The 15,242-nt window shown below is 34.8% G+C and overlaps 1 protein-coding gene across 4 annotated transcripts in view; it reads right to left on the bottom strand.

Annotated features, from left to right (window-relative positions):
* Nucleotides 1-15,242, bottom strand: part of OPTN (optineurin) — a 58,629-nt gene that overhangs the window by 13,842 nt on the left and 29,545 nt on the right. For all 4 annotated transcript variants that reach the window (XM_074194110.1, XM_074194109.1, XM_074194111.1 and 1 more), the window contains 6 exons: nt 14,680-14,814; nt 10,772-10,874; nt 9,552-9,667; nt 9,053-9,202; nt 8,404-8,497; nt 7,356-7,514 (listed from right to left, as the gene is read on the bottom strand). In XM_074194110.1, the coding sequence (XP_074050211.1) occupies nt 7,356-7,514; nt 8,404-8,497; nt 9,053-9,202; nt 9,552-9,667; nt 10,772-10,874; nt 14,680-14,814 (757 nt within the window). The remainder of the gene's footprint in view (nt 1-7,355; nt 7,515-8,403; nt 8,498-9,052; nt 9,203-9,551; nt 9,668-10,771; nt 10,875-14,679; nt 14,815-15,242) is intronic.

The following is a 15,242-nucleotide window of genomic DNA, read 5'->3' on the forward strand; positions in this document are numbered from 1 at the left end:
TCACAAAAAATTGTTTATCATACTACTTGGAATAGTTCTTTGAAAACTTTTCTTCTCAGGCATTTTATACCATCTCCTCCTTTCCTCTCACAGCAAGGGATTTTGTTTATTTATTGAAGAAATTGAAGCCATAACCTTGAGCTTCCTCTGTCTTCTAAATTTAAACTTTGAAGCTACTCACTCTACCTTGTTCTCCATCTCTCCTGTTCCCCTGTTTTTCTCCCATTCCCTCATTTGTGTTCTCCCAACCCAACCCCATAGATAACTTTAATTTCTCCTTTTTTTTTCTGTCTCCTTCTCTGATACCTCTTATCCCCCAAACTTCTCAAGCCCTGTGAGTCCTTCTGTTGATTATGCTGTCTCTTTTTAAAATTTATTTGCACATTACTAAAATAATTTTGCTGTAAGAGTAAACAAGATCTCCCCCTTGCCTCACAAAAATAGAAAAATCTTACTAAAAATAAAGTGAAAGAAAAAAAGTGTACTTTAGTCTCTATGTTCAGATACCCTTAGTTCTGTCTCTGAGATGGATTATATTCTACATCATAAGTCCATCAGAAGAAGTTAAGTTGTTTCCATATTTTTTCCCCCTAATTGCTATTGCTAATTGCACTTTACTCCATCCATTCCTCCCTACTCCCATTTATTCTGTTCTCTCTCTCTCTCTGGCCTTTCATTTTGTCCCTCCTCAAAAGTATATTGGGGGGCAGAGCCAAGGTGGTGGCATGAAGGCAGCATTTCTCCAGGAACTCCTACCCCTCCCCCAACTCCAAAAGAACAAACAAATGAGGGCTCTAGCCAAAATTTAGAGGGGCAGAACCCAGAGAAAGACTGAGTGATGTATTTTCCCCAGTCCAAGGTAACTTAGAAGTTCCACTAGAAAGGTGTGTTTCACTAGGACCTAGGATTGGAAAAAAAAGCCGAGGCTGCAGCACAGCCCAGCCTAGCTCAGCATAGCCCAGAGATCACCTACAACAACTTGAAGAGGCACTGAGAGAACTCTGCTCCATCAGAACAAGTGTGGAATGAGGAGCAGCTGCAGATCTGCAGCAAGAATCTGGAAAAGCAGCCTGCATCCCAAGAGACTATAAGGGAATCCTGCAGAGATTTCTCTGCTCTCTCTGGGGTAGGACTCTGCAGTTTGTCTACACTCACATATTGCAGTTTGGGCTTCCATACTAAAAGAGCTGGATCCCTCCTTATAGCCCCAGGGCAGAAGGAAGTACAGGGTCCATCTACATATCAACGAACAGGCTAGAGAGCATAAAACCTTGGAGGAATAAAGGGCCCAGTGGGGTGTCCCCCCCCCAAAAAAAACCCTAAAACCTTGGAAGTGCTGTAAATTAGTGCTGTAAATTAGTCTTGGACTGAGGAAATGAATAAACAACAGAAAAAAGAAGCATCAGACCATAGAGAATTACTTTAGTCCCATGGAAACATACTCACAAAACACATACTCAGATGATGACAAAATCAAAGTTCCATGTCCAAAACCTCCCAGAGAAATAGAAAATGGACTCAGACTATGGATGAGCTCAAAAAAAACTTTGAAAAGCAATTAAGGGAGGTGGAGGAAAAACTGGGAGGAGAAATGAGAGCGATGCAGAAAAATCATGAAAACCAAATCAAAAGCTTGGTGAAAGAAATACAAAAAATACTGAAAAAAATATTAAGTTTAAAACCAGTTCAGGCCTAATGGAAAAAACAAAACAAAAGGCAAATGAGAAGAATGCCTTAAAAAGCATTACTGGCCAGCTGGAAAAGGAGGTAAAAAAGCTCTCTGAAGAAAATAACTCCTTCAAATGTAGAATGGAACTAAAGGCAGCTGATTACTGCAAGAAATCAGAAAGAAATAAAACTCTTCCAAAGCAAAGTCAAAAATTATAAGAAAATGTGAAATATCTCATCGGAAAAATAACTGACCTTGAAAACATATCCAGAAGAAATAATTTAAAAATTATTGGGCTATCTGAAAGCCATGACCAGGAGAAGAGCCTAGACTTCATTTTTCAAGAAATAATGCAGCAAAATTGCCCTGAGATCCTAGAAGCTGAAGGTAAAATAGAAATCTATGAAAGATAAAGATATATTTACATTTATTTACATGTGAGGTTGGTATGCCTTAGTATATGGTCAGTTTTTATAAAGGTGTATATATAATTTGAGAAATAATTACCAGATATCTATTAAATCTAACTTTTCTAAAATTCTACTCAGCTTCTTTCTTGCTTACTGTTTATTTATATTTACCTAGGTATGAGAGGGATTTATCAGTCTCCAACTATTAGTTTTACAATGTATTTCTCTCTGTAATTCAGTTAACTTTTAAGGTATTTAGATTTTATGCCATTTAGTGTGTATATATATATAGATATAGATATAGTAAATATTGATATTAATTCTGTGATGTCTTAATGTGTATATGGGCAGCTAGGTCACACAGTGGATAGAGCACTGGCCTTGGAGTCAGGAGGACAGGAATTCGAATCCGCCTTAAGGACACTTGACTCTTATTAGCTATATGACTTTGGACAAGTTACTTTTAACCCCGATTACCTCATATCCAGAGCCATATCCAGTCTTCCTGATTCATATCTGCCTCTGGAGGAGAAAATGAGGCTGGTGACTTAGCATAACACCCCTCACGCAAATTCAGTTCATATGCTTATCATGGCCTCACCTTCCTGATGTTATGATCTTCTTCAAAAATGAAGGACAAACATTAATGTGTATGTAATTAAAATGCAATTTTCTTTTGAATTTTTAAGCACAGTTTAGTTTCCTTGTTTATCTGTTCTAATCCAGTCTATTGTTATTGCTGCTTTATCTGAAATCATTACTGCTTTTTTAATTTACCTGAAGAATAAGAGATTTTCTTCTAATCCCTTATTTTAACCCTGTTTAAATCTTGAGATTTTGAGTGGATTTCTTTTTAAGCAATATTGTCGGATTCTGCTACCTTTTTTTTTAGGTTGTTTTTTTTTTGCAAGGCAAATGGGGTTAAGTGGCTTGCCCAAGGCCACACAGCTAGGTAATTATTAAATGTCTGAGACTGGATTTGAACCCAAGTACTCCTGACTCCAGGGCCGGTGCTTTAATCCACTGCGCCACCTAGCCACCCTGATTCTGCTACCTTTTTTCCTCTCTCTAATCTTGAGGTTTCTAATCTTCTTGGGGGGGGGGGGTATGTTTATTCTCATGCTTACTCTTATAATACATTCAATTTACATCAATGTTTATCATGGAAACAATGTAGAGACTGTCAGACAGCCTTCTGTGGGGAGGGGAGGGAAGGGGGTGGAATTGTAGAATTCAGAGTCTTGCAAAAAATAATGGGTACCTATTACTACTGTATATAATTGGAAAACAAATAAAATGTTAAAATGTCAAAAAAAATGTATTATGGGGCAGCTGAGTGGCACAAAAGAAAGAGCACCAGCCCTGAGGCCAGGAGGACCTAAGCCCAAATTCCATTCCAGATACCCAACAATCACCCAGCCACATTGTCCCGGACAGACCATTCAACCTCATTACCTTGCAAAAAACAAACAAACAAAAATTTTGTTGTATCTGACTAACCTGTCCCACGATCTTCCCCTCTCTTCTATTACCTACACTCCCCCTCACTTTTCACTTCATACTACTTGGAACAGTTCTTTCAAAACTTCTCAGGCCTTTTATACTATCCCCTCCTTTTCCCCTCACAGCAAGGGATTTTATTTACTGAAGAAATTGAAGCCATCTACCATGAGCTTCCTCTGTCTTCCTTTCACTCCTTTGCAAAATATACTGTATCTTTTCAAGATATTGGCCTTTTCAAGAGTTGCTCTTTCACTATCAAATTCCTAGAGACAGCTTCTACTCTTCCTTACTTTCATTAATTTCACAATCTCTTAAAATCAAGATTCTGATTCCATGGCTTAAAAAGTGGTAAGTGAAATGTTAGATCTTATGGTTTTTCTCAGCTCTCACCCTACTTGACCACTCTGGAGCTTAAGATACTGATAACCTTCCCCTTTCTTGGCCTCTGTGAAACTGTCTCTTTTTGGTTCTTCTGCTATCTGATTGTTCATTTTCAGTCTCCTTTGTTGGATCATTATTCAATTCTGCCTCCCAATAGTAAGTATTCTCCAAGGTTCTGTCAATTGTCTGCTGAATACCTGGATCATTTTTTGTTTCTCCAACTCAACAGCTCATAATTCACTATTCACTTTTATCCCTTATCCTGCCCCTCCCTCCTTCAGATTTTCTTGTTTTTATTTAAGGCACAACTATTTATCTTAGTTCAAAATCTTGGAGTTACCTTTGCCACTTTCCCTTCTCACATCCCCACATTTCCTTAGTTGCCAAGTTTTGTTGGCTTTACCTCCATATCTCATGATCATCCATTTATTTCCATTTAAATTGTCCCTATTCTTACTTCAGCCTTTTTATAATTTCTTATCTATAATACTTTAATACATGCTCTTATCTCCAATGGAATATAAGCAATTTTTTTTTGTCTTTGCAGTATTCTCCACGATAATTTGTTTAGTTTTGAGTCCAGTCTGTCACTGAGTCCTATTCAGTTCTTGCTCAGTTTTTCTAGTTTAGTAGATCCTTCCTAAATTTGTATTCTCTTAATCCATTTCCAAGAACTGAGCAAGTTTCATAACACAATAAGAGATGGGAAAACAACTTTCATACAGACTTTTTAAAAGTCAATTACAATAAAACAATATATTTACATCATATTTTAAAATATGCTAAGCATTTTACATCCATTATCTTTTTTTTGGAATGCCCAAAATCCAATGGTACCAACTTCAAAATAACCCTAAATTTGGTATTACAGGTACTTGTGTCCTTTTTACCATTGAGGAAACTGAGTCTCAGAAACACTAAGTGACTTGTTTATGTCTCAAAAGTAGAACTAGATGCAAAATATAAACACAAATCTTCCTGACTCCAGGAAAGCTTAATATCACTGATCTAAGTAAAATAGGGGATTAAATGTCATATATAGCTGAGTGAGATGAGTGGAACCAGAAAAACACTGTATAGCCTAACAGCAACATAGGGGTGATGATCAACCTTGATGGACTTGCTCATTCCATCAGTGCAACAATCAGGGACAATTTGGGGCTCTCTGCAATGGAGAATACCATCTGTATCTAGAGAAAGAATTGTAGAGTTTGAACAAAGACCAAGGACTATTACCTTCAACTTAGGAAAAAACTGATATCTTATAATCTGATCTTGCTATCCCTTATACTTTATGTTTCTTCCTTAAGGATATGATTTCTCTCTCACATCACATTCAATTTGGATCAATGTATGCCATGGAAACAAGGTAGACTGGCAAATTGCCTTCTGTGGGGGTGGGGTGGGGGAGGGAAGTGAAATTAGCAGAAAAATTGTACAACTCAAAATAAATGAAATATTTTTTAAAATGTCATATGTAATATTACTGTAGCGAATTCTCTTTTCCAACCTAAACCAAGTTAGACTAAGTATTAGTCAAATTATCCCATTCTGAGAAAAATTTCATCAAGGTGTTTGAAGTTAATTTAAATAATGAGATACTTACTACTTTAAGGAAGAAAAAGTAAAAAATATTACCCTGTTAATTGGATATTCTGGAGATTTCAAATCAAAGGAAAAAACACTTCAAGCAGTTACACACACACACACACACATCCCAAAAAATTTAAGTATTAAGGTGTCAATCATGATCTAGCAGCCACTGCTCAACTGTGATGGAATATTCTATCTTTTATAAGCATCATGACCAATCATAATTCTAGAAGACTAATGATAAAACATGTTACTCTACAGAAGTGAAGGACTAAATACAGAACGAGACAGTTTTTTTCTTTGGATATAGTCAATGTGGAAATGTGTTTTGGATTGACTATATTTGTTTTTAATGGTTTATGTTTTCTTTTGTTCTCTTGGGGAAAGAGGAAGAAGAGGAGAATGAGAAGGCAGTTTGGCTGACTAAAATATTTTTTAAAAAAAAGGCTGGGGGAAAAGAGAAAATATTTGAAATAAGGTTGATATGTCTAAAAGAATGACAATAAGAAGCTCGAAAAAATTCTAGATTGCATATAAAGACATGAAATATAAGATACAAAAAATTTGACCCTTGGCTTCCTGGTAGGATTTAATATTTAATCCCAGGATAAGAAAGAACAAATTTCAATATCTAAGGAGTACATCTGTACAAACCACCTTGTATTTTTACCAGAAATCAGAAATTAATTGGCCTTTTACTTCTTCTTTATCCTTTTCAGAGAGAAAAGGATAAAAAAAATCATGATCTAAGAAGCTATAATACATATTGCAATGTCCCCCTCATTTAATAGTTAAAGAAAAGTTCTAAAATAATAAAGCAGAATGATCTAGTGGTCTAAACACAAAAGGTTAGTAAACTGAAGTTAATGTGAAAAACACACTTGAAGAAACTGCAAATTTTGTGACTCATATTCAGTAGGGGTTATCCATAGTTTGTAACTGATGGTTTCTTTAGGCAACTGCTGTCTGCTACAGAGTTTTATAGCTAATCACAATGTTCTGATTTCCAAAGCTGAGGCTACACCTGGGAGTTGAGTTTAAATCATTCTAAAAACACATCTTAAAAAAACTTATGTTTTTGATTCCTTTCTAATAGCATGTTCTTACTAATGGGATCAAAGAGATCTAGTGAAGACCTTTAGCTTTAGCAATATCCCAACAGGTGGCAAAAAGAGATGTAATTTTGGCAATACATTGCTCTCCTGGGGATCCCTAGGTTATAATGTTTATCTTTAATTCTTGAAGATGACCATGACATCAGGGAGGTAATGCTGTGACAAGCACATGAATTAGATCTGAGTGAGGCAGAAGTGTGCTAAGTCACCAGCCTCATTTTTTTTCTTTGGAGCCATCTGGGTCTAGTGGCCAAATATGTATCAGGACAGTATAGCCCTGATTAGATGTGCTTCTTTTTTAAATATTAAATAAGTTTTTGTTTTTATTTTTAATCACTGAGAACAGGAAACATAAAAACAGTCCATATTCTAACACACTGAAAAGTTAAGAGACTCTTTTGATATCAGAATATACTAAGGGAACAGTAAAAGGCCAGGGAGGAATAGTCTGCCACCACAGGAATTCATGCTCTTTGCCTCTTAATAATATGGAAATCATTCTAGTTAAGTGTTAAAGACTGACAATACGGTTATTTGACTTTAAAGTACAATGATGGACACACATACAAAGGTACCATATATTACAAATTACCGCTAATGGTATTATGGTTTTATTTTATAATGAAATAAATCTTAGTTTAAGTGATATCTAAATTTACCAAGTGTAAAGTAAAGTAAGTGTACCTGAGCCCAGAGGACAGACATGGTCTCCAGGTCTTCCTCTTGCTTAGCAATAGTCTGCTTCATCTCATCCATTTGCAGCTGCTTAGAAGCCAGGGCTCTCTCTGCTAAATCAAGCTTTTCATTTAGTTCTTTCATCACTGATCTGTCAACTTTTTCTGCCTAATATAAAAAAATTAATTAAAGAGAAAATATTGAAGCCAAATAGTAGACAAAGTGTGTGGAAAAATTACTGGTTATTCTATCTCTTAATAACAAGGGTTGCCAACTTTTCATTCACAATTTCTTAGAAATATCTGTGAATGATACCTTAGGACCCTTGGCTTCCTGGTAGGATTTAATACTTAATCCCAGGCTAAGAAAGAAACAAAACCAAACCACAACAGCCAAATCCCTTTAAGTCAACTGAGGTTGTATAACTGATTCATATTATTTTACTACTTAATTTTTCTTTGCCTAAGAAGGTTATAAAAGCTGATTCATATTATTTTATCATGTTAATTTCTTTAGATAATCAGTAGGAAAAAAAAGAATATACTATTTATATTAAAAGGAAACAAGCACAAGTGAAGGGATAGTTTAAAAGATAAACTATAACTTTAAAATTATAATTTGGTGAGAATGAAAAAAAATTTCTCAAAGCTTTCATAATCTAAACCAGAACATTAGGACAGGTATTGCTTAGTTAAAGTATTAATTTAGACAATCAATAATAGGTCAGTTTCTGTGAAGATAAAAAGCATTTCTAATCCCAGCCAACTCTCTCATCATGCATGACAATGATGACAAGGAGTCTATGTAGATGAACCACATACATCTATCACAAATGTCAGAAATATTAAAACATCAAGAATAGGTCAGAAGTGTCATTTTTGCATACAATATATACATATTAAACAGATGTTTCATAAAAATTTTAAACTTAAAAATCCTTAGATGTCTTTGTTCAGGTTAAAACAACTGAGTATTTCACATGCACAACCATCACACTCAGACAATCCTATTCCTCTCTACTCTTTGTGAAATTAAACTGTCATTTTCTTTTAAATACCTCTTTTCTTTTTAGATCTTCAATTGTTTTCAGTGCATTATTATATTCAAGAAGAAGCTTGTTGTGTGCAGTCTGTAAAATGGCAAATTTGGACCTATTTCAACAAATAAGAAAATTGGGAGATGAAAAAAAAATCAGTGATTTTATTACATTCTCTCCTCCTCCCCTAAAAAAAAGCGAAACACTTATCTATGATATACACATTAGTATTTCTCTCTCTCTCTCTCTCTCTCTCTCTCTCTCTCTCTCTCTCTAAGGTTTCTGCAAGGCAAATGGGGTTAAGTGGCTTGCCCAAGGCCACACAGCTAGGTAATTATTAAGTGTCTGAGGTCAGATTTGAACTCAGGTACTCCTGACTCCAGGGGTGCTCTATTCACTGCACCACCTAGCCGCCCTTATTCCTCTCTTTTTTTCTCAAGATTTCCTAACTACCAGGAAAAATAGTTCCACCCAACAAAATAAAGTATAGGGCTAGATTGCTTGTCTCCTCTACTTTTATGATTCATTGCTAATGAAAAACACTATGTCATCAGAAGAGTTCCCAGTAGTCAAAAGAGGAACCTGTACAAATTTCCTACCCAAATTTCACACTATTACAAAGGAATTTATCTTTCTATTTTTATCAGGATTTCACTTATACCAAACTCACTTTTCATCATCTGTTTTGGCTTGTTCCATTTTGATTTCTGATCGCATACTCTCCACTTGTAGCTCTAACTTTTTGTTAATATATACTAATTCTTGCTTTTCATCCAACTCTGATGGGGTTGCAGAATTTTTCCTTTCGAGGGTCTGACACCTGAAAAGGGCAAGGCAGAGATTTAACTAGAATAGAGCTGGTTCTTTCATTTCTAAGCCACCCAGGTCAGAATGGAACCCAATTTTGGCCATATATAAAATATCATTAGACATGTGACTTTAATACATTTTAAAATCTAAACTTATAAAATAAGTGTAAAACATGTCACATATGTATAGAGATTTATTTAGTAGTTAAAAAAACATAATACCAGTTCCTGTTTTCCTTCAGCTTTTACATATATATTCAAAACTATTATGACATCATTTTTCTAATACCAATAACTGCATTAACTCTACATATTTCTTTTTTGTTTTCCAAATGCTAATCAACTTTTCTTTACTCTTACTTTTCTTGAAGTCTTTTCTTCATCAGCTCAGCTTCACTGAGTTTAGTGTGAGCTTCTTGAAGCTCTTTAAACAAAGCTGTTACCTGGTGGTTCAATGTTTCGACTTCACTTCCAACCTGTCCAAAAAGAAAGTTCAAACATTCAAACAAATAAAAATTTTTCTTGAACAAATCAAAACTCATTAGTTTGATTACCCTGATACCAATTTTTTGTAGATTGGAAAATAAAGATATTAACAGTCATGGATTTTTTCAGTGTCAGTAGCTCAGAAATAATTGCTTATATGCTTTTAAAATTAATTTATTAAAGGTAGTTTTGGGAAATAGAACTCTTTCCTTTATATCCTTAACTAATTCTGTCAGAATAAATGACTACAACACAGCTTTAACCATGACTGTGGTTCAGTTTTAAATTTTCAGAAATAAAATTCTGCTTTATTTATCTGGATCTTATTTTGTGTTTGTTTTGATGTATGGCACTTTTCCATTCAGACAAGTGATGGTCTAAGAAAAGTCAGTAACTTTTAACAATGAGATAATTGTTGAATTAGTAGAACCAGAAGTTTTTGTGACTTTCTGGCAAGCCTTTGGTTTTCAACTTCCCATTTATGTGTTCTTTTTCAAAAGCTTAGATGATTAAGCAGAAATGAAATTTTTATTTAAATGTTGTATTTTTATTGTATTCCACAGCAACTTCTGTGGCTATCAAAACTTCCTTGCTTTGGCTTGTTGGCTCTTTTAGACAGGCTTGGAAATCTTTATAAAATGTTTTATACATCTTATACTTAAAAAAGTATCCACCTTACCTAAATTTTCAATCTTGTAGCAACCAACAAGGAGACAGTCTAAAGAAATTTTCTGAACTATTTCTATTTTCTGATATTTTAATTGTATTTGGCCCCCATCTGATCCAGATTATTAGGTTATATATAAAATTCTCAAGAAAATTTCCCATTTTCACCAGACCTGCCTTTGCAATTTTCCTTGTCCCTAAGAGATTTTGGGGAAAGCTATAGGCAGAGGCCCACAAAGAATGAAATTTGAAACAAGAAAAGGAAACATGAAAGTGATGATAAATTATTAAAGAGTAAATAGAATGTCTGTGTTCTCAAAGCAGATGGGCACATGCTAGGGATGCAATCGATAACATAATGCAGTATTCATCTTACAGCATTTCTATGAAATACGTTACAGAAACAGTCTTTGAATTCTGTTACCCACAGTCTCTAAGCTTTGCTCCTTTTCTTTTTCTTCTCCAGGGCCCTCCTCAGTCTGGGTGCCATTCTCAGAATGATCTCTTGCTTTCTTTTCTAAATCTGTGAGTCTAAAAGATTCCAATATTACTTTCATTGAGGACTCAAGAGGAATGACAATTGCAAAAATGTTAACTGAAACACAATTTTACAATGTTTAACTAACTATGGACTTTTACTTTTAGGTCAAAGTTGGCTGGCAGAAATTTATGATATGATATGATATGCTTAAGAATTAATATAAGGATGGTCCTAAACTAATCCAGAAAATATGCTTTGTTTTCAAGTAATTGCAATATTCAAGGATTTTAAACTTTCTGTAAGTCCTTTCCTGAAATATGGCTCTCCCCACACTAAATAAGGCTCTTGCTTCCTGGAGGAAATTAATTTGCCAAGACCTAGGACATAACTTTCATAACTTTTTACATAGACTATTAGATTAGTCTTCTAATTGATCTCCCTAACTCAAGTTTCTTCATATTCCAATCCATCCTCCAATGGGGATAAGTGACTTGCCCAAGTTCACACAACTAGGCAATTATTAAATGTCTGGGGCCAGATTTGAACTCAGGTACTCCTGACTCCAGGGCTGGTGCTTTCCACTGCGCCACCTAGCTGCCCCATCACTCTCATCTTTAATAAATTCCACTGGCTACTTAGATCAAATATAAAGACCTTTATTCAACATTTAAAGTTTTTTATAATCAGGTCCCTTCCTACTTTTCCTGTCTTCCTGATCAAATAAAAAGCTATTTTGGAATTTTAAATGAGACAACCAGATCCCTTCCTACATTTCCAGTTTCTTTTTTTTTTTTTTGCAAGGCAAATGGGGTTAGGTGGCTTGCCCAAGGCCACACAGCTAGGTAATTATTTAGTGTCTGAGACCGGATTTGAACCCAGGTACTCCTGACTCCAGGGCCGGTGCTTTATCTACTGCGCCACCTAGCCACCCCCCAGTTTCTTTATAATCTGTTCCCCTCTACATATTCTTTGATGCTACCATATTCTCTTACTTGCTGTTCTTTTCCCAAAACATTTGCATCCATATCTTTGCTCTGGCTATCTCCCATACTTAGGACTTTTTAGAATCCCTAACTAACTCACCAAAGATTCAGCCAAAATGACACCTTTTCCTGGGTCCTATAGCTGTTAAATAAATCCCTCTCATCCTAACCATGTACCTTTATGGTTCTTTAAAAGCTAAGGAGTCTGTGAAGCTAAAAACATTTTTCTAACTCTATTTCAAAATAAATATAATCTTGTGAATTTTATTTTATGCCTTTAAAAATATTATCCTGCAAAGTGATTCATAAGCTTCATCAGACCAACAAAGGAGTTGAGGATACAAAAATGTCAAAAACACTTTCTCTAAATAAATTCCACTAAAATAAATGAAAGAAGAAAAAGTTTATAATCGAGAAGTAGAAACTATATTCTAAAGAAGAAGAGACAAATGTTAGCTACTTAGTGTTAATATTAGGTATGTAATATGTAATAGAAAAGGGAGAAGGGAAGAAACATTTTTAAGACACTGCTAAGGACTTTTACAAAATTAATCCTCACAATAATATAATTATATACATATATAATATCACATATTTAATATTAAGTTCAGAGCCAATCTCAATCAAAATCATTCTCTATATTTCAATCTGGAGTTTCTCAATCCCAATTTATCAGTTGATGTGATATAGGAAGGGAGTGGAAAAAAGGACAGAAAAATGCTGACAGACCTCTCCTAAGCAGGGGGTGGGGATGTCCAAGAAGGACATACACATTGTGGAAGTAGAATTCCATTGCTGTCAATATCATATTTTAGGTTTTTGCAAGGCAATGGGGTTAAGTGGCTTGCCCAAGGCCACATAGCTAGGTAATCAATAAGTGTCTGAGACCAGATTTGAACTCAGGCACTCCTGACTCCAGGGCCAGTTCTCTATCCACTGCGCCACCTAGCCACCCCGTCAATATCATTTCAAAGTCAATTTGGTGCCCTTGGTGAGGCAGTGAGTTATTCATCCTAAAGAGGAGTCCTAGATCACTGGCTATAATCTGAAGGACTGAACTCCACTGGTCCTCATACTACAACATGTAGAGAATTCTTCATTTGAAGACAGCAACTATATAAGATAGTTTCTTTATACCAATCATGATAAAGGCATACAATTAGTAAATTTATGTATTGTGGATCTACTTAATTAAAACACACTTTTGATTACTTATGCCAATAAGGACCTAAGGAATCAAAAAAACCACTAGAAAGATCCCCTTATCTAGAACTGGCAGTTTTGCCAGTATGTAAATCCTCTTTGAGCACTAGAGATCTGGGTCTTAAGGAGATCTGTCTGAGGCTCAGGGAGATTACATGACTTGTATGTAGGTAGTTATGAAGCTGCCAAGGATCAGTAAATACACTTCTTTCTGACCTCTATCTACTTGGTCAAACTCCTCAATTTCTTGAAAAAATACCACCAAAGAATAATTAGTCTGAATAAAAGAAACATACAAAAAAAGAATCATTATTAATTTACTTCTTTCCTGACTCTAAACATTTTTTTAAATTTAAGGCAATGGGGTTAAGTGACTTTCCCAAGGTCACACAGCTAGGCAATTATTAAGTGTCTGAGGCCAGATTTGAACTCCAGTACTCCTGACTCCAGGGTCGGTACTCTGGACACTGCGCCACGACTCTAAACATTTTAATTTTATTTTCAAAAAGATTTAATTTGATGCTCTTTTGTTTCTAAATCAGTTGTTTTTAAGATATAACTTTCCTTTCATGCCCTATCTTCTAGTGAGCCCTTCATAACAAAGGGAAAAAAAATCAGTTAAATGAAACTAATTGGCATGCCAACTCCATAGGCAACATTACAAATCCACAACATACTACTTCTCCAAGTAAATGAAGGAGGCACATTTTAAAATTTTTCTGCAGCTTTACTAACATGTTCACTGGTTCATCCAACTAGTTAGAGATGACATAATCCATCACATAATATGAAGGTATCAAGTAGAGCCCAAATCAGGGCCTCCAGTCCCAACTTTTTCTATACCAGAATTCCTCCTTTAACTCGCCCTACAAGACCATTATACTTCTGATTAGCTTTAAATGTTAGGAAGCATTTTATTACATGGAGAATATATCTTCCTCTCTACAGCTTCTAACAAGTTCCTACTTCTGTCTATGAGGGCCAAGAAAAAAACATCATTATATTTGGGCATGAGACATTGATTGAATTAAGCAACTAGTCACCAGAGTGTCCAAATTTTATGAAGGTGCTGATTAAAAGGTAAATTACAAGGAAAACATCAAAAAACCCTGAGACAGCCCAACTCTGGCTGTCATTAGCAGATTAGCTAATTTAATTAAACTTTTCCATATGAAGTTATTTTGGGCAAACTGAATTTTTTTAAAAATTTTTTTATTTATTTAAGACAATGGGGTTAAGAGTGATTTGACCAAGGTCACACAGCTAGGCAATTATTAAGTGTCTGAGGATAGATTTGAACTCAGGGCTGTGCTCTATCCACTATACCACCTAGCTGCCCCCCAACTAAATTTTAAAATTATATTTAAGTGATAGTATTAGCTTCCCTTTCATGAAATTAATTATCATATGTTAACAGATATAATTATCAGAAAAGTAAATCTACTATATATCATTTGCATCACACATTTGTATAACTTTATATAATTTTATATAACTTTAAAAGCATTTTCAAATCCATTAGCTCAATGGACTCTCACAATGATGTCATCAGGCAAAGAAAGCAATTCTTATTTCAGGTAAACAGTCTTATGTACTTCAGGTTAAAAAAAAATTCGTTTGTAAAAATTAAGAGATCCTGAAAATGTCCTAAATATATTAAGTTTTATACCTGTTTTTAGCTGCCTGGAGTGCAGTTTCAAGTCTTTCTACCTTCTGATTTCCTTCCCTGAGGCACAGAAGTAGCTGACTAACAGTTAATTCCTCAGATTCCAAATAATTCTTTGTCCCATCCACAGATCTGTTCCTATGCAGAGAAAAAGTGATGCCTTTTAATACAATTAAAGATTTGTTCTTTAAGTTAAACATTTGGATCAGGAAGTAAAAGTGTTATAACTTAAAATGATTATTTCATTTAAACATGTTCTGTTTTAAAAAAATACCCAAGGTTATTATCCTACTAAGAACTGTCAGTTATTAGTCAATGATACAATTTTAATCCCATTATCAAGCTCTTCTGTTTTTAAAGGAAAAAGCAAAGTGAATACAAAAACAATGCTCTTTAACATCCAATTGGGCTCCCTCACTCACTCAAAGGGGTTTTTCCTGTTTTCTCACCAAACTTCACCTGCACTTCTCTTATTTTGTGGTCTAGTTCTTTCTTAAATTTCTTATCTCCTGTATCTTCCCTACTATATGAAGTTCTTTAAGAGTTAGAACTATCACTTTTACTAT

This window comes from Macrotis lagotis, chromosome 7 (assembly GCF_037893015.1).
Source record: "Macrotis lagotis isolate mMagLag1 chromosome 7, bilby.v1.9.chrom.fasta, whole genome shotgun sequence".
NCBI lineage: Eukaryota > Metazoa > Chordata > Mammalia > Peramelemorphia > Peramelidae > Macrotis > Macrotis lagotis.